Source organism: Hemibagrus wyckioides, linkage group LG26 (genome assembly GCF_019097595.1).
Source record: "Hemibagrus wyckioides isolate EC202008001 linkage group LG26, SWU_Hwy_1.0, whole genome shotgun sequence".
Lineage (NCBI taxonomy): Eukaryota > Metazoa > Chordata > Actinopteri > Siluriformes > Bagridae > Hemibagrus > Hemibagrus wyckioides.
In genome coordinates this window covers 20,037,944-20,064,257 of record NC_080735.1, presented here as the reverse complement: position 1 = coordinate 20,064,257, position 26,314 = coordinate 20,037,944, and the positions used below count along the sequence as shown (strand labels likewise).

Here is a 26,314-nt window from a genome sequence, read left to right as displayed (position 1 = left end):
TTTTTTGTTTGTTTGTGTATTTTTTAATAAATAAAATCAAGCTGTAATTTCAAGATATAAAAATTTCAAGTGTGAATGTTGATGCAATGGGTGACTCACCTGAGCTCACCAGTAGAAAGATCAGGTCAAGTGGCAACACGATTTTGAGGGACATCATTGTTGAAGGTTCTATATACAGTTAAATAAAAAGAAAAACATACTTACAGTAAGTAAAAAAACAAACAAAAAAACACCTACACTAGGTTACATATGTAACCGAGTTCCCTGAGAAGGGAACAAGATGCTGCATCAAAATGGGAATGCTTCATTGAGGAAGTTGTGTCTGAAGCTCTATGTGCACACACTCCAAATTATTGGCTTTGATAGGACACATGACAAAGGTAAGACACAAGGGTGTAACTTTGGTTTGAGAAGTGGAGGGGACACAAAATGGGGGAAAATGTTTTTGATTTGAATCCCATTTCCTGCATTTATATACATTTAGAGACTATGGTGATACAAAATCCAGGAAATAATTAGGTTGATTATAATGATTAATTCTGCCAAAAGAATAGTAGGCTACTAAACTATGTATATAAAATGATGTCTTAATTTCTTTATTGTTTAATAGGGGCCGATTACTAAGACTTGAGAGAATCATTTTATAAAGTCAGAAATGTTCACCATTAATGTTTTGTGTGTGAATAAAATTTAAATAATGTGAGACTTAATTTCCACTGTTAAACAAACTTTTTAATCTAACCACTGTACCTGAAAATGTAAAATAAATCACTTGAACAGGACGTTAATGAACTGTGTGTTGAAGCCTCTTCACCTCATCCGTCCTCTGATATGAAAGCATGACACAAATAAAAATAAACAAAAGTTCATGACAACTGAAACTTTATGGAAATGGTCAACAAAGGATTATCAGGGCCTGACTCTTTGTTTCTCTCCCACCCAACAAGTGAGCAGGTAAATAATATGAAACCACACCCATGTGATGCTGTGACAAATGTTCTAAACATCTAAACATACAAGAAAAGCATTTAATTTGCTAAGATTCAAACTGTATTCAATATTTATCATGTACACTTCTTCCCTTTTATCACCAACAAATCAAAATCACCTGGCCCTTCATACAGCACATAACCATCCTGTTATGTTGTGCTGCTGCTGTTTCTCCCTGTCTCACCCTCTCTGTTCTGAAGCAGCTCCACCTCATCTGTCCTCTGACATGAAAACGAGTTATGATCATATTGAGTTTAACACTAAACTAGCATCCAGAGTCTGCTTGTCATACATTGCTGAGAGAAAATGCGTGGTTTAAAGTGAACTCGTTTTCATGGTACACAGAATCTTCTAATTTACATTAAATATTTTAGCTAACAGTCTGAAGTTACCAAGTGAAGCAGGAGTATGTTGTTACACCAGATTATAGATTTTAATTATTTACTCTATTTTATTTTTAATTATTATTTGTAAGGAGGTATTTTATTTTGAAAGAAGGTTCTGCGCTCTTATTAAAGGAAACAGTCACAGTATGCACATCGGCTGACATCATACACAGGTGAGAGTTTCAAATCACAGAGCAATTGGAGTTCGTCCTCTTTCCTGCAATGTTACTAGAGAGGAGAGGTACGATTTCATGAGCTCCGTTCATCTGATGTTAAATTGTTTTATAGGCATCTATTTAATGTTTAAAATATCAACTTTGAAAAAGTATTCCATGTGATGTTACATTTGACCATTAGTTCAAGTTATCAATCAATTAAATGAAGTTTAATTGAGTGCTGTTAATGGGTGAATAGTATATTGCGTGAAATGGTGGCCTGGTGTGTGCGTTACAATTGAGAGATGTGTTAGCAGCTAAGATTTTGAGTAATATGTGTATAGATAGATATGTGTATATGTTTGTACGTATACATATATATATATATATATATATATATATTATATACATATTATATGGGTATGGCTGACCCCTGAAGCACCAGAGCTGGCAGGGTATGGAGTTGGGCATAAAGGGACATCCCTGGAAACCCAAGCCCCCTGGGCATTAGCATTTAATTCTGGCCTGCCTGAGGGAGATGACCGCTTGGTGGGCTTGTCCCTATTCCCGGGCTCAGGCTGCAACACTAGAATCTTCTTTTCCTGCCTCAGCAAGCTAGGCTGGGGCCGCTGGCCACTGGTTGATAGCCCTAGCTATCAATCCTCAATCCTCCTTGCTCCTCAATCGGGGCATCTAAAAAAAGGTTTTGTCCTTTTGATGGCTAAATCTTTGGCTTGTTGGAGTAGAGAACTCATTGGTGAGGTACTCACCGCAGACCCGGAGACTAAGCAGGATATCCGAGTAGGAGAGAGAAAGGGGATCACATGTTTCTTGCTCCGCCTCTGCTAACTCGACCTGTGAGACCCATGATCTAAGTCGGCACGCTGCCTCAGCAGACACAAGACCCGAGCAATGAGACGCAGTCCCTTGGCTGGAGAAAACAGCCAAGCAGGATCAGATCTTACGGAAAGGAAATGTTTTGCAGTGCATGCAGCCACCTCCCTTGAGAGCCGCACGTACACACTCCTCTACAAAACAAACAATGCAGAGAGAGTGCGAGTGTCTCCCACCATGTAGCGGGACACAGATGAAGGCACTTTCTGAACTGTTTGCTCGCTATCTTTCCCAATATTTTGCATATATATATATATATATATATATATATATATATATATATATATATATATATATATATATATATATGTACACTACCAGTCAAAAGTTTGGACACACCTTATAATCCATGGTCTTGCTTCATCGTCAATGCTGAAGGCGGCCGAAATCCACAATAATGTCCTTTGAACAGTTGATATTGAGATATGTCTGCTACTGATGCTCTGTAAAGCCTTCATAACGGCTCTAATCTGAGGTGCTGTTAATTGGTGATTTCTGAGGCCAGTAACTCTAAATGAACTTCTCCTCTGCAGCAGAGGTCAGTTTTGGTCTTGCTTTACTGGGATGGTCTTCATGTGAGCCAGTTTCATCATGGTGCTTGATGGGTTTTGCAAATGCACTTGACAATACTGTTCTTGCAAGAACTATTCCAGAACACCTGACCTTCGTGTCTTAAAATAACAACTGACTGTTGTTTGTTGTCGTTACATATGGATTACTGAAGTCCATGTGTGTTATTTCATAGTTTTGAAATCATCTCCAGTATTGTTCTAGAATGTAGAAAATAGGTCACTAAACAAAAAACATTGAATTAGAAGATGTGTCCAAACTTTTGACTGGTAGTGTGTATATATATATATATATATATATATATATATATATATATATATATATATATAATAAAAAAAATCTTCTTTTTCCCTAGTCTAGACAGATGGGACAAACAATCAACACAAACATACCCAGAGAGCTTTCTGAAGAAAAAGAGGCTGGGATAATGATGCCCTTATATGGACTTGCTGACACATATTCCCTTCTTCATTTGTCATATATGTAGGAAAACATATTTTAAGGTCACACTAGAATCTACTGTAACATACATTGCTCTTTGAATAAGCTCTCCCAGCTCTCACCACCAAATGGTAATCAAATTAGATGGTCATCAGGAACTGTGAACTAGCTGACAGTTGGGGGGCCAACTCTGGGGATCTTTCTCCCATTAAATGCTTTGTCTAAGAGTATCACCTCTAAGCTTTTGCATTATCATACCAGGAAGTCAACACCTGTGAGGTCTACCTCCCCTTGGGGGTTTAGTTTAAGAGTATCACCTCTAGGCTTTTGTATTGTCACACCTTCAAGGCCTGCCCACTCAAGACCTTTAAAACTTTTCCTTTTCACTAGACTCGATGACTACAGTACCACACAGTGTGTTCTGAGTCCCCTGATATGTTTCAGTGAATTCACAACATATCTGAGCCAATAAATTTGCATGTGGGCACACAGGTTCAGACACAACTTCTTCAATGAAGCATTCCCATAGCATCAGGCATCAGCCATGATGCAGCATAGACTTCCATCAAAGCCATGCTTCTTTAGAGAAAATTACATGTTGAATATTGTGTGTGTGTCTGTGTTTGTGATAATTGCTATTAAGGTAGTTATTGTTAACATGTAAGTAGTAATTGTTGTTTATTTTATCAAGAACCAATGATGTCACCATATCATGCTACATCACTACTTGCTGCTGTATTCTTTTTGTTTGTTAAGCTTCTTTGAAACTGGTGAGAAGCAATGAGGTGGATCTGTTTGGATTATGGTCATTCATACCTGTTTAGATTACACACTGAAGTAAATTTGTTGCTTGTGGGTTTTTTCTATATCTACTGTTTGCTCAAGGATGTGTTTTCCAGCTGGAAACAGAAATACCTGTAAAAACTCTCCTTAAAGACAGTCATCAATGGTATTTATTAAAATATTAAAATAAAATCTAAAATATGATATTATATTGATATTGTTCTGTCTAAAAGTGAGAGAGAATAACAAAGGCTGCTGAGGAATCACTGTTTATAGCTAAAGTCAACTGAAAGTTTCATCCCTGCTGGGAGCCTGGAGCCTGTCTCAGTGGTCTCAGGGCACAATGTTGGTGACACCTTGGACAGGGTGTCAAACCATAACAATCCATGACAGAGGCATGCTAAAAACATGCAAGCTCCATGCACACACAGCAGAGGCAGAATTCAAACTCCAAACCCAGAGGTACAAGGTATACATGCTAATCATAAATCTACCTTGCCCCTGTGTGTGTATGTATGCAACTAAGTGATCTTCCTAGCATCATTTCTGCAGAGGTGTCCAGGAATGAATCTTTTTCACCAGGTCTCCAACAGATCATCCAACCCACATATTTAATTTGATTAGGTTTTGATAGGTTTTACTCCCTTCCTGATGCAACTTTTATCCAGGGATGGGACCAGCACTCAGAGCTAACCTCAGTAGCTGGGTTGGTTCCCTACCCTGCAAATAAACCCTGTCCATGATGGTGATGAGCATGTAGGATCCTGCTGCTGGACCATCAGGGCCTAAGTAAGTAATTAAATGTATTTGAGTTTTGAGGTGTGCTTATGGATGAACCTTTGATAATAACCCGCCAAACCCAGAAAGGCACGCACCTGATAGGTAGTGAAGGCTGTTTTGGGTTTGGCTTTTGGGTATAGGGCTACCTGCCCATAGCCTTTGGTGAGGTCGAGGGTGGAAACAAACTGTGCCTTCCCCAGCTGCTCCACAAGGTCGTCCACAAAAGAGATAGGGTAGGAATCGAACTCTGAGATTTGGTTCAGCCTCCGGAAATCATTACAGAGGCAGAGAAATCCGTCTGGCTTGGGCACCACCACAATAGGGCTAGACCATGGGCTGGATGATTTCTCTATGATTCCCTCTTTAAGAATTTGTTCTACTTTCTCCTCTATAGTGTGACAATAGGCCTCCGGGACTCTGCATGGCCGCTGATGAACCACCATCCCGCCACCAACCACAATCTCATGTTGTACCAGCTGTGTGATCCCAGGGGTGGACAAGGAAATGTTGGCAAACTGGTCAATGAGATCTTGCTGCTGGTCTGGTGAGAGATCTTCTCCCCTCCTAACAAGGGTGCACTCTTGGGGATCTGTGATGGGACAAGCAAATGCAGATACAGCCAGCCTGGCCGGTAACCATTTCTTCAAGATGTTGATATGATATTATTGGTTATCTACACACTTACCTGGCTGTTGAAGATGATAATTCACAGATCCCATCCGCTGAAGGACTGTATACGGGCCCTGCCATTTGGCTACGAACTTACAAGAGGTGTTGGGGACTAGGAGCATTACTTGGTCCCCAGGTTGGAACTCCCGGGGCTGACCAGTTGTAGACTCGTTGTTAGTCTTGCTGGGCTGCCTCCATGTGCTCCCTTACGATGGGCCCCACTATGTCAATCCTCACCTACATGTCCTGGACATAGTCAATCATGGATCTAAACAGTGAATGCTGTTCTTCCCAGGCTTCACGGGCCATGTCTAACAGTCCCCAAGGTCGCCATCCAAACAGGAGCTCAATGGGGTGAACCCTGTCGGCGCTTGAGGCATTTCCTGGATTGCCAATAGTACGCAGAGAAGGAGGAGGTCTCAGTTCCTCTACCACCCAGCATAGCATCCTCTTGAGGGTCTGATTGAACCTCTCCATCAGTCTGCGGGTGATAAACGGACATCCTCATGTGTTTGACCTGTAAAAGCCGACACAGATCAGCCATTAGTCATGAGGTGAAGGACATACCTGAAGAACGTCAGGAGCTCCATGTCTACGTTGCAGGAAGTGGGACCGCCTCATGGTACTTGGTCATGTAATCCATCATTAACAGGATGTATTTGTGAACCCAGGCTGACTTCGGCAGTGGTCTGATGAGATCCATGCCAACCCACTCGAAAGGCATGCCCATGATGGGAAGGGGAATGAGAGGCACTGGCACTGGCTTCTGGAGGGCTGTCTTTTGACACCTGGGGCATGTGTGGCACAAGGTTTGGACCTCCGCTTGCATTTCTGGCCAGTTGATGCCCTTTAGTTTCTCCAGTGTGTAACATAGACCCAGGTGGCCTGCCAGAGGGTGTGTGTGGGCCAGGTGCAGGAGGAGGGCAGTTCTGGTGTGAGGGACAACTAGCAAGTCACAGGGCTATCCACGACTTTCTGTGTGGTAAAACAGCCGCCCCCCCTTGACAAGGAAGTCTGATGAGAGGAGCTGGTTTTCTGGGCTGGTACTCACCCCCACTACCAGCAGTACCTGGCCCTAGCAGTGCTTCAGCCAGTCATCCTATTCCTGCTCTCATCCGATGCTCCCCGGCCAGTCACATCCAAGTAGCAGGGGGACAGGGAGGTCCTGAACTATCCCTGCAATAATGGGCCACTCTCCAGACAGCCCATGAATGTAGACTTGTGTGGAAGGGACTGGACAGACCTCGACATGAATACACCAGATTGGTATTGTCCCTGCTGGTTTTACTCTCTTGGGAGGAACAGATCGGACCAGGTTAATGGGGCTCCAGCAGGGACAGCACGGAGTGGCTATTGAGCTCCACTGTGACCTGAGGCAATTTTGGGGTAGCGGCATCATTGAGGGAACATCCAGCAAGCCAGGGTTTAGGAGCATGAGCCAGCAGCGTGAGTTCAGGTTTGGTTGGCATGGGCTCATCAGCAGGGCCGTTTTCAGGGCAGCTCACCAACTTCCTCCTCTACCCGTGGGGTTCTGGCTCCGGTGGTCATGGAGGCTGGGGTTGGTGTGGAGGAGGTCGAAAGTCTCTCCAGGCACCACAGCTGATCTCCAGGAACACTCTAGCCTCACCAGGAACCCTTTGGAGTGGTGGGGCTGTGGAGTACCACGGTCTTGCATTGCTCAGGGGGAAGGGTAAGGCCAGAGCATCAGCTGAGTCCTGCTGTGGTCAGCCCTCATGCTCCGCAGTCCTCTCAAACATTTCAATGAAGGTCTTCACGTCGTCCTATGCTGTCAATGTAGTAAGGAGGCGCTGGACAGGATGGCCAGAATCAGGGAGATGAATTGCAGTGGCCTGGGGGCCCTTACGCAGCTCCTGCAGCTCCTTGGTGGGCATACTCATGCTCTGGGCCAGCTCCTGGGTGACCATGTGCTGGTGGCTACTCATCTCTAGCAAATGTTGCAGTATTTGCTCCATATTGACCCCAGGGGTCTGTTCTGCATCCGCTGCCTGCATCCTCAGTGTGTCAGTGTAGCGCACTGAGCGAGGAACACAGAACAGCACAAAGAGCCAGGGAGAAGGTTAATCACATGCCTTTACTGAACCCAAAGGGGCAAAGAAAGGAAAATTAGGCAGTCTCAAAAAACAAACTAAGAAGTGGCTGGCCAGGGTTGGAACTGAAGCCAGAGGGGGCTGGAGTCATTAGCAGTCTGGCAGGGTTGGCCCAGGAGCATGGCAGAGCTTCAGTGGTCCCAATGTGAGCAGGTTCTATCCGGAGGAATCTGTGAACAAAACAGACAACCCACATAAGTCCTGCAGGGGGCAGACATTACCCTGTGTGTCCAGCGGAGCCTGGCTCTCCACTGTGTTCTGCTGCCGGAGGGCTCCTGGTTGGTCCGCTTTGTTTTGACACACTTTTTCCTGCTCCAACTTGCACTCTAATTTATCCCAGGGTCTTGAACTACCGCTGCTTCTGTATTGAAGGGAGAGAGAGGGGCGAAGAGCAGTTTTCTTTTGCATGCGTGTGGCGCTGCCTGCGCTGTCATCACAATTTATATATATATCATAGTGTCAGAGCTCACTCCAGTAGGGGTATTGCCTCATCCAGTGCCCTAGCCAGGGGTGTTCCCCACCAAGAAATTTGTGCTGCAGCATGCTGGTCATCTCTGCATACCTTTTTCAGGTTCTCTAAGGGCTAATTGAAGTTCTGTTCTCAGTTCACTCATAGTCAGACAGTATGTGGCGGCATGACATTCCCATGACACAGCATTGAGTTCCCTCGAAAGGGAACTTCTCAACTTTATAACATAGATGTCCTTATATGGCGTATTCCTTCGTCACTTGTCCATTCTGAGCCAACAAATTGGCGTGTGTGCACACAGAGCTTCAGACACAACTTCCTCAATAAATTGTTCCCATATCATCAGCCATGAAACATCATAGAGTTTCCTTCTCACGGAACCGGTTTATTTAAGTAACCTTGTGTAGATCCATACATTTGTAGATAACAAGTCTCAACAAATATTGGTGATTAAATGTGTTTTTACTGTCTCCAGTGTGTGTGACTGTGACAGTGACCATGAGTAGAAAGATCAGACAAAGCGGAGATGTTTTAGATTCTATATGCAACTCAAAACATAAAATAGAATTATACCAAATAACAAAACCAGCATGCAAAATACTAAGCAGTTAAATTAATTAAATAAAGACCCTTCTTTAGACAAAATGTTTGTAACCTTTGCAGCACTGATACTCAGACCAAGATGGTGGCGCGTGCACAACACGAGGCTCAGCCTCTCCCCAGATTCTGTGATTTAGTAGTTATTTCTCTACTAGTTGCAAGTTTATTTATTCAGAATAGCCTTGCATATATCTCGTACAGCGGACAAGCATTGTTGGACATCGGTCATAACTGGATTAATGATAATTCACCGACCTTTCAACTCCCTCTGGAAATCGTTAAAACACCGCTGATCTCCGCTCCAGCTCACCCGGCAGAGAGAGCACAGTGCCGGCGCCACAAGTGTAAACAAAGACATGGGAAGCGTGGTGGCATTAGAGTGAGGCTAAAGCTAAACCCTAATCGAATATCGCTCCCAAGCATCTTTCTTGCTAATGTATGATCTCTGGTGAATAAAATGGACGAACTGTGACGAACTGTAACAATGAAAAATGGATCAAGGAATGTAATGTCATGATTTTCACGGAAACATAGCTTAACAACAACATTCCCAGCAGCGCCATTGAGCTAGAGGGACACAGTGTTTTCATGGCAGACAGGTCAGCAGTGGACTCTGGTAAGCACAAGGGTGGAGGTCTGTGTATTTATATTAATAAATCATGGTGCACAGACTCGACTGGAATTGAAAGTCATTGCTCTGCTCATCTGGAGTATTTGATGAATAAATGCAGAGCCTTTTATCTACCAAGAGAATTCTCAGCCATTGTTGTGACTGCAGTATACATCCCTCCTGATGCTAATGCTAAGGCTGCTATGGAGGAACTGCATGCAGGTATCAGCAAGCGACAGGCCACACACCCTGGTGGAGCTATTATTGTTGATGGGAACTTCAAGCACACCAACCTGAAATCTGTACTTCCCAAATTTCATCAGCATGTTTCCTGCACTACTAGAGGGGACAACACACTGGACCATGTCTACACCAACATTGTTGAGGCATACAGGGCCATTTCCCTCCCCCACTTGCGTCAGTCTGATCAGCTCTCTTTGTTCATGCTACCCAAATACACACCACTCATCAAACATGTGAAACCATCAGTGAAGACGGTGAAGGTATGGCCGGAGAGGAGCATTTCCTCACTACAGCAACAACTACAAGACACTGACTGGAGCATGTTCACCTCACAGGCCACCTCAGACACACAGACAGACATTAACAAATATGCGTCGTCTGAACTGGACCATATCAGTATGTGTATTGACACAGTCACCACTGTCAAACATGTGAAACACTTTCTTAACCAGAAGCCATGGATGAACTCTGAGGTCCACCTCTTGCTGAAAGCAAGAGATGCTGCTTTTAAATCCAGCAATGCAGAGGACTACAGCAGAGCCAGGGCCAACCTGAAAAGGGGCATTAGGAAAGCCAGGCATGCACATAAACTGCGTATGTCTCCAACCCCAGATGCATGTGAATGGGATATGCGAAGAAAGAATTTCACTGTGCTGTAATGTATATGTGACAAATATAGGCTGTTTCTGTTTCTGTTTCTGAAAGGCATCCAGACCATCACTGACCACAAACCAACAATACAGTCTCTACCTTCCAGCAATGCCTTCCCGCCAGACAAGCTCAGCCACTTCTTTACTCGCTTTGACCAGGACATCACACACACCAGGAATGAGGATTCCTCTATGGCTGATCCTCCAATATCACTCTCCACAACAGAGGTACACTCAGCTCTGAGCAGAGTAAATCCACGTAAGTCAGCTGGCCCTGATGGCATACCTGGACTTGTGCTCAGGAATTGTGCTGACCAACTGTGTCTGAATGATTTCCGCCCTGTTGCACTCACTCCCATTGTTATGAAGTGCTTTGAGAAGCTGGTTCTAAGTTACCTCATAGCATGTCTCCCACCTACACTGGACCCACACCAGTTTGCCTATCGCCCAAATACGTCAACAGAGGATGCTATTTACACTGCTCTTCATCTTGCTCTCTCCCACTTGGCTCTCTCCCACAATAACAATACATACATTTGGATGTTGTTTATTGACTTCAGCTCTGATTTTAATACAGTTGTCCCTAGTAAACTGATCACTAAGCTCAGTGACCTGGATTTCTGCACATCCATATGCAGCTGGATTATGGACTTTTTAACAAATCGACCTCAGTCTGTAAGGTTGGGTAATCACTTATCCTCAACCCTCATCCTGAACACCAGTGTCCCACAAGGCTGAGTGCTGAGCCCACTGCTCTACTCCCTGTTCACCTGTGACTGTGTTCCACAACAAAACTCCAACGTCTTCATCAAGTATGCAGATGATACCACAGTTGTTGGCCGAATCAGCAACAACGATGAATCGGCCTACAGGGAGGAGATCCATAGACTGTCAGCATGGTGTTCCATGAACAACCTCACCCTCAATGCCACAAAGACCAAAGAGCTCATTGTGGACTTCCGGAAATCTAACAGCAGCAGACACTCCCCTATTTACATCAACGGGTCTGAAGTAAAGCATGTCTCCAGCTTTAAGTTCCTGGGTGTCCACATCTCTGAGGATCTGTCCTGGCATTTGAACACCTCAACTCTGGTTCGGAAGACGCAACAGCATCTTTACTTCCTAAGGAGACTGAAGAAAGTTCACCTATCCCCCAAGATCCTGACCAACTTTTACCACTGCATCATTGAGAGCATCTTGATGAGCTCCATCACAGTGTGGCATGGCAGCTCCACGGTGTGTGAAAAGAAATCAATGCAAAGGGTTGTGAAAACCACCCAACACATCATTGGCACCCAACTACCTCACCACAGTAGATGTCTGCGCAGAGCACACAAAATCATCAAGGACTCCTCCCACCCGAGTCATAAACTGTTCAACCTCCTTCCATCCAGGAGGAGATACAGGTCCATCCTCACCAGAACCAGCAGGTTTAGGGCCAGTTTTTTTCCTTCAACCACAAATCTACTGAACTCTACACTACACCATTAGGACACTCGTGTCTTACTACACTTACCACTTTACAGTTCTGCTCCACCCTGTACATTCCGTTAATATAATATTTTTCACTGTTATACATTCTGTTGTACATTCTGGTATAATATAATATTTTCTCTGTGTAATATAATTAACGTACATATTGTCCATTTTATAGATTACACCTAGTTTTTTTTATCTATCTGTCTATCTATTTATATACATTTATATATACTATATTTATACATACTATATACTATCTGTATATTCACTGTATATTATCTGTTACTGTTGTACATACATTGTACATAATGCACACTTTTGTAGCACAATTATAATTACACCTGTCACTTTATCTGCTGTAAATACTACCTGCACATACTTTTCTATGCACACTCTGACATAGTCTTATTTATCAATGTACATATTTACATATTTATCTGCACTTGTTCATTTGCACAATTTCTACTATTTGCACTTCTGGTAGATGCTAAACAGCATTTCGTTGCTATGTACCTGTATTTTGCAATGATAATAAAGTTGTCTATCTATATATCTATCTACCTTTGTCAGAGGTGAAGCTGTAACTCATCTAAGCTGCATTTCAATTGTCTTTTGACTTCATGAGAGAAAATAAAAAGAGGCTTGTGAGGAGTTTGCTTCATTACACCACTCAGGAGTTTACACCACACATCTTGCATTTCATTTCTTACATAATAATCACACTATATTCCTCTAATAATAGGCACACTTTTTAATAATTTACAGAAATTTCATTAATAATTTCATTTCATAAATCACAATAATGGAACAATTGCATGCTACACATGAAGATCTGAGCATAAATTCAGTGATACAAGCTCTGTTCAAAACAGTTAATGCATAATTAAAATGAACTTAATTGTCATGCATGTTTTACAAGTCAGGGCTCTTTAAATGTGCATTTCTATGCACAGAAAGTGATTTATTCCTGTGCACAACGATGTTTCAATATTTAGAAATACTTCTGGGCTGAAACCTCTACTGCTAGGAAAGTGTAATGACAGTAAATAGACTTAATCAAATCAGCATCATGGAGTAATTACTGACTTTGGTACTCACAGGATGCTGACAGGTGAAACTTAAAATCATATAAAAGGTGCATCTTAAAATAGATTTAGATGCAGAGCTGCACAGCTTGTAGGGGGCGTGTCACCTGCCAAGACTGTTGCTGATTGGCTGTGTGAATCTATAGCACTGGACTTGTTACAGTTAGCCCACAGTGTTACTTCATACTGTTCTGTGTGTTTATCTTATAATTGCTGGAGGAGCATTTTTGCTCAAGTAATCTGTTTTCACTGTAAATGAGACAACGTGGTAAACTGACAATCACATGAATATTTTTTTTAATTCTTTTGAAAGTCATGAGGGTTCAACACCCCTGATAAAAGCCACGCCAACATTGCACACATGTAGCTGTAAGCGTGGCCAGTTTTTAAAAATGCACATATATGAAGATAAAAGGCTTAGACTAAGTTAATGTTCAGGTTTGTGGTGACACACAGGTGAGTTTCTTGAATGTGCTCCAGGTGGAACTCAGTAGGTAAGTTCATGTTCTTAGATTTTTTTAAATGCTCAACAGTTAGCAGTACCTTCAGCATGCAAATGATCTTTTAAGTTGTTTACCATATATGGTGATGTGTAAATGATGTGGTTGTGGAGAAGCAGAGCAGCTTTGAATGTGTACGTGAGCATGTGCATGTGTGATATCACACGGTGGAGGCAGGAAACAAACCTCACAACCCCAGTAGTGTGAGGTGCTAATGGCTCAGGCAACACGCCTCTCAGAGCTGCAAATATTTTTATAGATGTAAATATTCTGTACAATTATTTATATACAGCTCTGGATAAAAAAATAAGAGACCACTGCCCAATCTCCAGATTTGAACCCTATTGAAAACCTCTGGAATGTCATCAAGAGGAAGATGGATGGTCATAAATCATCAAGCAAAGCTGAGCTGTTTGCTTTTTTGCAAAAAGAGTGGTATAAAGTTCCCCAACAGCAATGTGAGAAACTGGTGGAGATCATGGAGCCAAAACACATGCAGATCGGGGTTATTCCACCAAATACTGATCTCTTAATGTTATTTAGACAAAGCATTAACACAATCTGTTTACAAATGATTTACCTGGAAGAAAAAAACATAAGAAACTCATTATTTTGCAGCGGTCTCTTATTTTTTTCTAGAGCTATATTTAATCTTCTGCCCACACAGTGCCTTCACCACCATCGTGGCCAAATGGCAAAAAAAGAAGTGTAAGAAACAGAGTGTGCTCTTAAGGTGTCTTGCTGAGGATGTTTTGCATTTACTTTCAAAAAGTAAACATTTACTTTCCTTTAAAATCTGGACTACTCATTTAAAAAGCTGCAATCATACTACCAACACTACAATACCTCAGAAATAACTCATCACCATATTGATTTTATATATGTGATCAGTACAAGTTGCTGAATATAGCAAATTAGTTAAAGAAATGACATGCGAACTGAAAATATTATGAACACTGAACCTGTCAATGTTCAGGAAATGTAAATATTAGACGAATGAGTGAAATTAGTCATTAAAGACATAAACTTTTTTCTTACCGTTTTTCTTACAGCTGAGCAGAAAATAAAGTGTCAGGAGAAGTGTGTGTGGTTAAAAAGTGTTGCTGTTGTTTTGCTCCTCTTCCTGCCCAAGTAGTCACTTCTTCTGAAATAGCACAAATACTCAGACCAAGAAAGAGAGAAAACAACCTTTCTCTCTACACATATAAAATAAAATCTAAAAAAAAATGCTGAAAATACTATTGAATTTGATTTATTGATATAAATATTCAGCTGCATGAGTAAATCATGTCCTCTGCTCTAAAGTGCTCTTTCTAACAGAATTGTCAACATTTCCTTCTTCTGTATGCTACAACTGTGGGTTTACATTGTCATTTACATTCAGAACACACGTCTATTAAAGGAACTGGATTTATTTACTGTCTTACAGCCGAGAAAGTAGACAGATTAGCATGTGAGGCTAACGTGCCCAGAACATCCTGTGTGTAATCATGCTAGCTGAGACCAGTAATGCGTCTTTGCTGAAATTTGCTTCATTAACTGCAGATGTTTTTTGTATTGTGTACTTGTGTTTACTACCACTGCTGAAATGTGCAAAAGGTTTTATCACCTCAATCACCATGTTTGAAGAGATGAACTTATTGCTTCAGCAACACCCAGTATGTGTCAAACTGTCTGTCTAACTTTAAATCAAGAGCTAAAACACACTGCAGGGTGCAATTGCATGTTTTATTTATAATATGGATGATATAATTTGTTTTCCTGTCCTCCTTAACATTGTCTGGAACACTGTGAATTGTCCTGTAGATTGCCCTTTAGTACAGTACCACTGCTCTGCCACATGGGGCAGTCATAAGCAGCTACTTTTCTAAACACTAATCACATGTACAATATTTAATAAAATGAAATGTTAATCTTTTTACAGCACTTGAAATATTTTTAAAAATGTATAAACATTATTAATATTAATATAAATACCATAAATATTTAAGATATTCTATAACAGTAGCTCTGACTCGAGTAATATAGTGTATTACATTATTTTTTGTGAATGTATGTGTATGAGTGTGTGAATTTTCAAATTTCAAAACTGTGATGTTGCAGAAGAAGTTTTTATTTATTGTTTTTATTTTATTATTATTCATGTGTTTACAGAACTTACACACAAAGAGTAAACATATTTGACGAGTTCTCCACATACAAAGTGACATGATATGTTTAATATGCTTATTTGTAAGGTTAGTAAAATGAATGACTTTGAGTCTCTCTTTCTTTAGGGAATTTAGACATTGGATTAATGAGTGAATTTAGTAAAATAAAAAATTAAATAAACTTTTTCTCACAGTTTCTACTCAACCCTCTTGTCCAACAAGCAAACAGCCTGAGACTAAGATGTGTTAAGATGTGTTGCTGGTGTCATGTGGCACACCATTTTGTTTCATGTGTTAGCTGAAGAAATGGTCATAAAGCTCTCTAAATATATCTTTTAATAGCATGAGTTACATGCTGCTCAACTTTCCTCATATGTTTAATAGAAAAGCAGACAAATTACACCAAATTTATTCCTAAAAATGTAAGCCTAAATTTAAGGGTTAAAAATAATAATGCTGTTTACAGTCAGGTTAATAATCTAGAATTAAGAGTGTGTTTGTGTGTGTCTGTGCTCACCCCTGCAGCTGAATGCTCTACACATTTTGTTCCTAATTTAACACCACAAAGTACAACCACATTAAAAAACATGAGCCTCTCGATGTTCAGAAAATTTACATGTGGCAGGAGGGGCAATTGCCTCTATTGTTAATTGTTTGGCACTTTAGCCAATCAGTGGCGCTCGGTAGTTTATAAAAAAAAACGGAACGACACGTGCCACCTGGGATACATCATTTATACTAGACCATTGCATCGTTAACATGCTGTTGTCGTAGGAACCGAATGTGGACACTGGTGTCGGTAAGGTAAAAGCAATGCTTGTTTCGTACAAGTATGTATTTTCAGTTACAAGACATGCATCATTAATACCCTGTTTAATGTATGTTTTAGAGATTGCAATTTCCGAGTGTGCCTTCACTTTCGATTGCTATTGCTGGTGTTCTGTCGAGTTTTGCTGCTACCGTAGCACGAATCATTAGCAAACTCTATCGGTTCGTGCTACTCTATTGAAAAATGCTACCTAACATTTTCATATGTCCAGTTGTGTATATACTTTAAAGGTATAACAGTGATATGGCATATTAAAAGGGGCTAATTGTACTGTTAGAGTGCCGGGAGCATGTTTCGATACTCGATTATAACATTATTAATTAAGATTTCAAGGGTAGCATGTCTCAACAGACCAAGATCCCATATCAAATAATGCTTCCAGTATAAAATCACTTTATTACACCACCTCTAATTCTATCTGTGCTGTAAAAATATGGGGAGCATGTTTTGATATTTATACTTCTGACTCCCTAAATTATTTTAAGCAGACATGATGGCTGAATAAAACTTGTCTAATTGTCTTATAAAATTATTTTAAATAATCTGTCAATCAGTAGGAGAGCAGTAGACCAGCTGTGGACACTAAAGAAAACAATTATGAAGACTATTTGAAGATTATGTGCCCGAATCTGGAAGCAGTTTCCACAGCGCTCCTCTCTCATGTGGACAATAAAGACACCTATGCCAGAATGCTTTTCCTTGACTTCAGTTCAGTGTTTAACACTGTCATCCCTTCCAAATTAGTCACCAAACTTGGAGACCTGGGCATCAACGCATCACTATGCAACTGAACTTTCTGACCAACAGGCCCCAGCATGTTTGGATAGATCACCACTGCTCTTCCACCCTCATCCAATGGCACTGGAGTACCACAAGGCTGTGTGCTGGGTCCCTTCCTCTACTCTCTCTTCACCTCTGACTGCAAGCCTGTACATAGTTCCAACACAATTATCAAGTTTGCAGATGACACCACGGTGATTGGACTCCGATGGACATCGATGAGCCAGCTTATAGAGAGGAGGTGGACCATCTAGCTGCTTGGTGCGCTGGCAACAACCTGCTGCTCAACACTAAGAAGACCAAGGAGCTCATAGTGGACTTCAGGAAGGAGAAAGGTGACACACACGCACCCATTCATATCAATGGAGAGGTGGTGTACCGTGTCACTAGCTTCAAATTCCTGGGTATCCACATCTCCGAGGATCTCTCCTGGACTACCAACAGCTCCAGTCTGGTCAAGAACGCTCACCAGCACCTCTTCTTCCTGAGGGCTCTGAGGAAGAACCATCTCTCTTCATACATCATGGTGAACTTCTACCATTGCACCATCGAGAGTATCCTGACCAGCTGTATCACAGTCTGGTATGGGAACTGCTCTGTGTCGGCCTGGAAAATGCTGCAGAGGGTGGCGAAAATTGCCCAATGCATCGTAGGAGTTCCACTTCCTAAGATCGAGGACAAAGACAAAAGAGAAATACAGGTCTTTGAAAAGCAGGGGGACATGTCCCCCTGTCTCCAGTGGAAATTACACCCTTGCTTTATCCTATTCAGAGTGACGGTGAGTTAGGAGTCTGTTTCAGGATCACTGAGTGCCAATTAGGACATAATGCTTTATTTGTATAAAGCTCAGAGAAAAAACAAAGATTTCCTACTCAGAGAATCAGGAGGGTCTCCTCATTCAGAAGTTTATCATATGACTGAGTTCAACATGGCTAGCATGGCCACTCAAACCATCAACACACATAATACAAAATATATATTTATGATCTGGGAGAAGAAATCATTGAAAAAAACAAAGAGCTCACACCCTGATGAATTTGAAGAATCAAGCCTGTAACTAAAAGTAAAATCTAAAACATAAAACTCACATTGAAAAAAGCTGAATTTCATATCACATCCTTTGTTCTCCCTCAGGATCTCACTCGGCCAGCTTGGATCCGGGGTTAAAAACATTGAATTGTGAGTACATTATATACCAATAGAATACCACACTCACGGTGCTAGAGGTCAGTAAGCACACGGAGAGAGAGAGAAGGCTACATAATACTGTAGTGCTAATTTGTATAATCCAGAATATTGCATCAGCAAAGTTTACAATGATGTGACAGGAAAAAGCTCATGATTTCAGACAAAACAGATTTTTAGTCAATACTGAATAAATGTATGATAAAATGAAAGTTTCTGTTTGCGTAAGCAGAACTTATATTAAAGGTGTGTAAAGCAGTTCTTTCCATGTGACTGAGAGAAATGAACTCAACAGCTCCTCCTTCAGGGAAATAGCAGAAGACAGTTATAGACAGTCACAGCAGGAGACAGTTATAGAACCACTATGGCTTTAATGGTCTGTAAACACTGAAATAGAGTACACAGACATGATGAGGTAAAATAATATTTATTATACACACTTCAAATAAATGGCCTCATTTGAAGACAAACAGCAACTTAATGCCCCGGTGTGAACATGATAAACACTATATACTTCTATATTTCACTGAATTGTAATGTTTGGAGAGGTTGGTGATTAAGCGTATCAAGGATGTCATACCACCCACATACAGAGCAAACAAATCAACAGAGGATGCAGTGGCTATTGTGCTCCATTCCATTTTAGAACATCTGGAACACAAAAATACATATGCTAGGCTTCTCTTTGTTGATTTTAATTCAGCATTTAATACCATCCTGCCAAACAAGCTCCAAACTAAGCTTTGTAAGCTGGGACTAAGCACTGTATTGTGTAACTGGATTATGGACTTTCTAACGAATTGTGTACAGTGTGTGCGAGTAGATAAATACACATCATTCTCAGTGCGTATTAACACCGGGGTCCCCCAGGGATGTGTACTCTACCTTATACACTCTACACACATGACTGCTGTGCCTCCTGTCCTTCTAACTACATCATAAAATTTGCTGATGACATTACAGTGGTAGGTCTCATCACTAACAACAATGAGTCCTTATACAGAAGGGAGGTGGAACATCTGGCAGCATGGTGCGATACCCACAATCTGGCCCTCAATATTAAGAAGACCAAGGAGATGATTGTGGATTTTCGTAGAGATAAAAAAATATTCTTTTACCACTTATTATTGGCAATGTATCAATGTAACTGTATCAGAGGATCTAACGTGGGGTAATAATATCAACTCTGCCATAGGAAAGGCCCAGCAGCGCTTCTTCTACTTGAGGAAACTGAAAAGAACTAACCTTTCTTGGCAGCTTTTGGTGAACTTTTACCGTTGTGCTATAGAGAGTGTGCTGACATATGACTCTTGGTGTGGTTTTCCAGCTGCACTAAGGAGGAACAGCAGGCACTGCATCGGGTGGTGAAAGCAGCTGGGAAAATCATCGGGACTAGTCTCCCGGAGATTATCACCATCTACACCACACGATGCCTTCGTCGAGTGCACAACATCTTGCGTGATCAGCATTATCCTGCACATCACCTGTTCCAGCTACTGCCCTCGGGTAGAAGGTACAGGTCCATATGCGCTAGAAGCACCAGACTGTCCCACAGCCTTTTTCCAACGGCTGTGAGGCTGCTGAACGAGCAATCACCCCCTCCCTGCCCCCACCTATCATTATATACCACACTTCACTATGACAATAACTGTGAACTGGACTTTGCATTGCTGCAGTACACAAGATAAACACAATTTCTTGGTTCAACCCTTCCCCCCATATTCTATTTTTTTGACATAACCGTTAAGAGTACTGCACTGCTGCACTATGGTTGCATTTATTATATTGTATGCCTAAAAAGAGGATGCTTTAATGATATCTCATTGTTATTTATACTCTGTTATTTAGGACAATTACAGTAAAGTGAATTGATTGATTTATTGATTGATTGAATTTTGTGAATAATATTGACAATGAGCAGAAAACACAAAATACTCATATATTAACAGTAAAACAGCAAAACTGGCAAATATAATGTCTAGAAAACTTATTTCTAAAATTCTGATTAAATTACTGATAAACGTGATAAATAGAAAGATGACAAATGATCATAAATATAATATAAAACATGTAAATAACTTCAGATTATTATTATTAAATAGCATGTTGCAGGCAATTGTTGTAACTACTGTCAAATTGGTTGCTTCTAACCGCTAAAGGGAAGAAACTCTATGAAATCTTTATATGGACCTGATATGGAATTTTAATTAAATACCTATGCTTTACAAGAAAGCTATTTGGATTAAAGATTGTCTTGTGCATTTTATTGTCTTTAAACAAGGATGCAAAGTTTATACTGAGTCATCTTTATATATCCAAACTGTGACGTGCAGCTCATAGTTTAATCCTGATTAATTCAGTCTGATTTACACATACAAAATTTTTTAAAAGAACTGTTTGTTTGTGAGATGATTTTGGCACTCGTACCACACATAATGCACTCACCAGCAGATGATTAAGTGTCACTGGTCTGGTGTGAATGCTCTTAAAGCACTGCTGTAATCGTACAGTGTAAAAACCAGTTTAATTTACAAATTAGCCATCAAAGTTTCTAGAGGGTTTTCTGCTGTAATCAAGTAAAAATTGTAATGGGATGGAATTAATAGGTGAAAGTTGTTTATTTCACTCTGCTGTAGATTACAGTGGGATCCTCAACATTGGAAGGCCTACAGAAAGAGAGAAAATCATTACGATTAAGATCCAGAAGATCATTTCCAGCTCTGTTAGACTGGAGGAAACACACCAGCTCCTCTCACCTGTAGTCAGCAGCGGTGCATTTCAATCTAACACTAGCGTACTGAACCTCCCCGTCCTCAGAGGCAGAAGCTTTCACAGCAGAACTCTCAGCTTTCCTGGGATCAACTGCCCTCTGGTGTACAACACTGGCATACAGAACTTCATCCTGATGGGCTGAGGCTGAATCAGATACAGTGTTGTTTGGATTTGTCACTGCCACGGTGGAATAAAGATTATCCTGTGGGAGAACATGACATCCAGAGGTGGGTCGATAGTTGGTTCATGAATGGTGTGGAAGCTAAAATTCATTGGCCAACAAAGAGTGATGTAATGAGGTCATGTGATATTTTTATTTGATTTTATTTCATTTAAAGTGATTTAATATTTTATAAAATGTTTTGTGTTAAAATACTTTAAATATCAAGTCAAAGTCAAAGAAGCTTTATTGTCACTTCAACCATATCTAGCTGATGCAGTACACAGTGAAATGAACCAATGTTCCTCCTAGACCAGAGGTGCTGCACAGAACAAAAACAAGGTACAGGTGATGCAGACAGACATAGAGCTAAACATAGAGATAAAGCTGAACTATACTTAAGGTGCAATTCTTTAGAAACTAGACATACAACAGAAGTGCACAGGATGACAAGACAAGACAATGCAGACAATATGCAGGTGAAAGTGTTTTAAAAGAAAGTGTCTTAAGATATTAGTCATGTGCCAGGTCATAGGGGATGATTGGTTGCACACGAAATGATTGGAAGAAGAACAAGAAGGAATTAGGAGCTGGGAAGTTTAACAAAAAAAGAAAAAAAAAGGGGGTTAATATATGATCTGTGTGTTAATGAGTAACACGTACAGTTAGGTGTTCAATCCAAACACTGAATATAGCGCTTCTTTTCAAAGTCGAAGACGATATCAGAAAGACGTTGACTTAGAAGTTTTGAGTTGTCTTTTACATTGTAAGGACTTTGCTGCTGGACGGGTGAATAGCTGGATCCACTGGCGAGTACAGTAATATAGTCTACTCTCATATGGACCTAGAAAAGTGAGTTTAGAACTTTTACTAAAGTTAAAAGGTTTCGGGTTAGCCACTCCACTATAGCTAGTTATGCTAGGGGCGTTACAAAAGAGTCTAAAGAGACGACTGCTCAAGTAGCGAGTTACTACAGTAGATATTTTGGGTCTGATACAAATAAAGAAAGAATCCTGAATCTCAGACTACATGGAAATCTGTAAACCAAGCCTCTTCTCCAAAGTCTGTTCTGATATAAACCCATATAAACATACAATCATGTTTCATTTCAACAGGATTCTTCTTTTGACACAAATGTCTTAATATTGCTCAGTTTGCATAATTTAGTGGAAAATAAACTGGACGTTTGGAATAAACATTTAATTTGAAAATATTTCTGGAGCTGGAATTCCTGTATGCTGAAATGTAAGCTTGTTTGGGTGAACAAAGCAGGCATCACTTTATGTTCTTTTTCACTCATTGGAGTGAGGAAATAAATTGTTTATAAAGCAATGGGTGTCCTGATCCCTTTAACACGCTTGCTTCTTGCCCTCCTTCAGCCATTATCTTCTAAACGCATTTAAAAGTGAGCGGTTTTCATGCGATTCAGTCTCCTGCAGTGTATCGCGAGACTCGCGATCTCATTATAAGTAACAAAATATAAAGATTGTGAGTCTACTGTGCTTATAGCTGCTATAATGTAAAAGAGAACAGGAACTGGCTTGTGTCATGGATGTTCTGCAACATTAACTATAATGTTACTGCTAATAATAATTCCGTATAAATCCTACAAACACTCAATACTTGTTCTTGAGCTTTTTCTCTGAGAGTATCCCAGCTCTCAGGACACACAGTGGAACCTCGGCATAACAATTACGAAACGGCTTTCATTGACTGAAAAAAGTTTTGAAAGGCTCTTGGACGTGTGCGCAACTAAGCCGACAATCATTCCGATTTATTCATATGCTGGAAATGCTTTGTATGCCGATGCAAATTTCTTGCAAAATTTCAATTCTTAAGGCGAACGTTTGTGAGGGTAGGCATTCGTATGTCGGGGTACCACTGTACCAAATGGTGAAGGCATAAGTTTATAGTCACTGGCAAATCACTGTTGTTTAAGAGTAATAAAACACTTAGGAGCATGCTGTTACAGGAAAAGAATCTCTATTGGGGTGGTAAGAGTAACTCACCACCCTGTTGTTGATTATTTTGCTATAATAAAAACACACTGAAGTGTTTAAAAAAGTCTTTAAAGGATATTCAAATACACTTAACAACAATTATTTATTTACCTGTCTTAAACTTTGGTCTGGCGTCGAACCAGCTCTTTTCTTTTTCCTGTTGAAACAAAAAGCAACAAGAGTAAATAAAATATAATAAATCCATTATTCCTGTCACAGTGAACACTAAAATTACACTCTCACTAAACATACAAAAGTCTTGACCCTCACACCAACTTGGGGGTCTTCCCCAAACTGTTACCACAAACATGGAAGCATACATTTGTATAGAACGTCACTGTGTGCTGTAACATTACAATTTATTTCAATGGATCTAAGAGGCTTAAATCTCTTCATTCATGACAATAGCCCTGTGCACAAAGCAGCTCCATGAAGTTATGGTGTGTTAAGTTTGAAGTGGATGAACTCGAGTGTCCTTCACCCCATCATCAGTGTCTGCACTCACTAATGCTCTTGTAGCTGAATGAACACAAGTCCACACAGCAACAATCCAAAGTCTAGTAGAAGGTCTTCACAGAAGAGTGGAGCTTATTAAAATAGTAAATTGTGTTGAGCTACACAAACGTTTGGCAAAGTATCCGAAAATTTCAGATAATAACAGGAATGTTTACTGAAAAAATATTAAAACACATCTGTACAACAAAAAATGTATTTCTCCATTTTTTAATATTAAGATGAAAAAAAATCTGTATTTTCTTACCTTATACACCAGAAGGTGACAGTCAGACAAATACACACAAACAGAACAACACCAAGACCTGCATATACACCTACGCTCTGGGACCCTGTGTGGACGATGAATCACTGTTAAATATTTATCAGTTTCATTCTGATTTATAGATTTATATCATCACCCTCACCATTAAAAGTGATGGACACTGCAGCTGATCTCTCAGAGCCGTGTTTATTCTGAGCCTCGCAGTAGTACTGTCCACTCTGTCCAGCTCTGTAACTCTGTCCAGATCCTACAGGTGATGATTCTTTCTCCATATACCAGGTGTAGTTCTGTACAGGTGGGTTAGCATCACTGCTGCAGGTCAGAGTCACTGAACTGCCCTCCACTCTCTCACCAGAGGAGTTGATGGACACTGAGACATTCTTAGGAGGATCTAAAATGAATAGGATGGTACCATTTTAAAGTAAATCTGTGACAGTTTTATCTGTTTTTGGCTGTGAGGAGATCTTCAGCTTTAACTTACACAGAACATTCAGAGTCACACTGCTGGATTCCTGATGTCCGATTTCATTACTGCACCTGCACTTGTACTCTCCAGTGTCCATGGAGCTGATCTTGGAGATGGTGTAGGTCTTTCCATTTCCTACTGATGTCGTACCTTTAAACCATTCATAGGTCTTCACAGGTGGGTTAGCATCACTGCTGCAGGTCAGAGTCACTGAACTGCCCTCCACTATCTCACCAGAGGGACTGATGGACACTGAGACATTCTTTGGACGATCTAGAGAGTTTCATGATAAAAGTGAGGAAAGCAGTTCATGGTCATAATTAATGCTTCTTTACTGTTAGTCATCAAGACTTGAAGCCAGTGTTTAACCATTTTTAGCATTTATTGCAACTTTTTTTATTATTATATTTGGTTCTGTATTTTATCTGAATCTGTCTTATTGTGATAATTCAGGGACACTTTGCTGTAAATGCTTGTATTTCTTTCTTTTGTGGTCAAATTAGGATTGTAAAGCTCCACTTTCATAAACCCAAAAACAAATAAACTCTGTTCTAATTGCCAGTATATTTCAGTAATTAACATGAATATGAAATGTTTTATAATAATAAAATTAACTAAAAAAACAATAATAAAACATAATAGAACAATTTCATTGCAAGTATTAATACTGACAACAAATTGAGTGAAAAGTAGAATCTTTGGTGTATTTGGTTCTTCCCCTTTTTGCTTTAATGACAGTTTGCTCTCGAGCTGGCATGGACTCCACAGGTTTGTATAAAACAGTATGATAACATTTCGGATCAAATCCATGGGAGTATCATCTGATCACAAACTTCAGAAGAAGATATTACAAAAAAAAAAATCTGACCATTTGTACATATGAGTTATCGTGGCCATTATCACTAATCTAAGTAAATTTATAATAGGGACCAAGAAATAGTGCAGATTCTTGATTAACCATATATTGAAGATATTAAACATTTCCTTTGTTTCTTAAGTTCTAAACCCTTCTGGTTATTTTGGGGTTTTTTTTTTCCAAACAAAAATAAAAAAAAATAGATTTTGGGAAAAATCCCAGATGTGGTTTCAGACTTTTGGTCCACAGTGTATTAAAAAAAAAAAAAAAAAAAAAAAAAAAAGGAATAGAAATAACAATGATCACAAATAACAAATACATTTATTGGAATTACATAACAAACATTTCTAAAATGTAAATTAAATTAATAAATTAAATGTAATTTTTTTTTAGAAATGTATGTGTTTACATTTTTACACTTTATATTATTTTCCTTTATTAACTATCAAGTTATAAAGTATATAAGAAGAAGGTAAATAAAGCTCACATCTGACTCTGAGGGTTTGAGCAGGAGAGTGATGTTCATATCCTCTTACAGCACAGCTATAACTGCCTGCATCCTCACTGCTGACTGACTGCAGACGGACTTCATTTCTCTTGCTGGTCTTTGTGGTTAAATGATGGCTGTTTTTGTACCAGATGAATGTTGGATCAGTCAGATTGCAGGTGGTTTTACAGGTCAGAACGGCTGATTGTCCCTCTGTCACTTCTGCAGGAGCGATCTGAAGATCAAGATCTTAAACAACAAGAGAAATCAGTAAAACTGTCCTAAAGTCAATGCTCTGCTTTCTCCAAATGTTTTTCTATCTAATGAGATTCTTTTCAATATCATTTTCCTACTCAATTCTGGAAACTAGTCACTTTTACCAACCCCTTATTGCCCAGAACAATGAGAGAAAACAATTTTTCTTTGACAGAAAAAGCAG

General features: G+C 40.1%; 2 protein-coding genes across 9 annotated transcripts in view; one reads left to right on the top strand and one right to left on the bottom strand.

The window, feature by feature from the left end:
• LOC131346877 (B-cell receptor CD22-like) overlaps positions 1-26,314 on the top strand; it is a 96,554-nt gene that overhangs the window by 21,456 nt on the left and 48,784 nt on the right. The gene's annotated exons all lie outside the window — the stretch shown is intronic.
• Positions 1-26,314, bottom strand: part of LOC131346902 (B-cell receptor CD22-like) — a 38,128-nt gene that overhangs the window by 4,628 nt on the left and 7,186 nt on the right. Inside the window, exons 4-10 of one of the 6 annotated variants that reach the window (XM_058380680.1) lie at positions 25,876-26,124; positions 24,548-24,805; positions 24,209-24,457; positions 24,049-24,133; positions 23,400-23,445; positions 21,113-21,330; positions 19,176-21,022 (exon numbers count right to left, since the gene is read on the bottom strand). The exons of 4 other annotated variants lie outside the window; for them this stretch is intronic. In XM_058380680.1, coding sequence (XP_058236663.1) covers positions 20,974-21,022; positions 21,113-21,330; positions 23,400-23,445; positions 24,049-24,133; positions 24,209-24,457; positions 24,548-24,805; positions 25,876-26,124 — 1,154 coding nt within the window. In that variant the 3' untranslated portion in view covers positions 19,176-20,973. Of the gene's footprint in view, positions 1-99; positions 195-19,175; positions 21,023-21,112; positions 21,331-23,399; positions 23,446-24,048; positions 24,134-24,208; positions 24,458-24,547; positions 24,806-25,875; positions 26,125-26,314 lie in introns of those variants that run through there. One more of the 6 variants, XM_058380678.1, reaches the window with a different exon arrangement.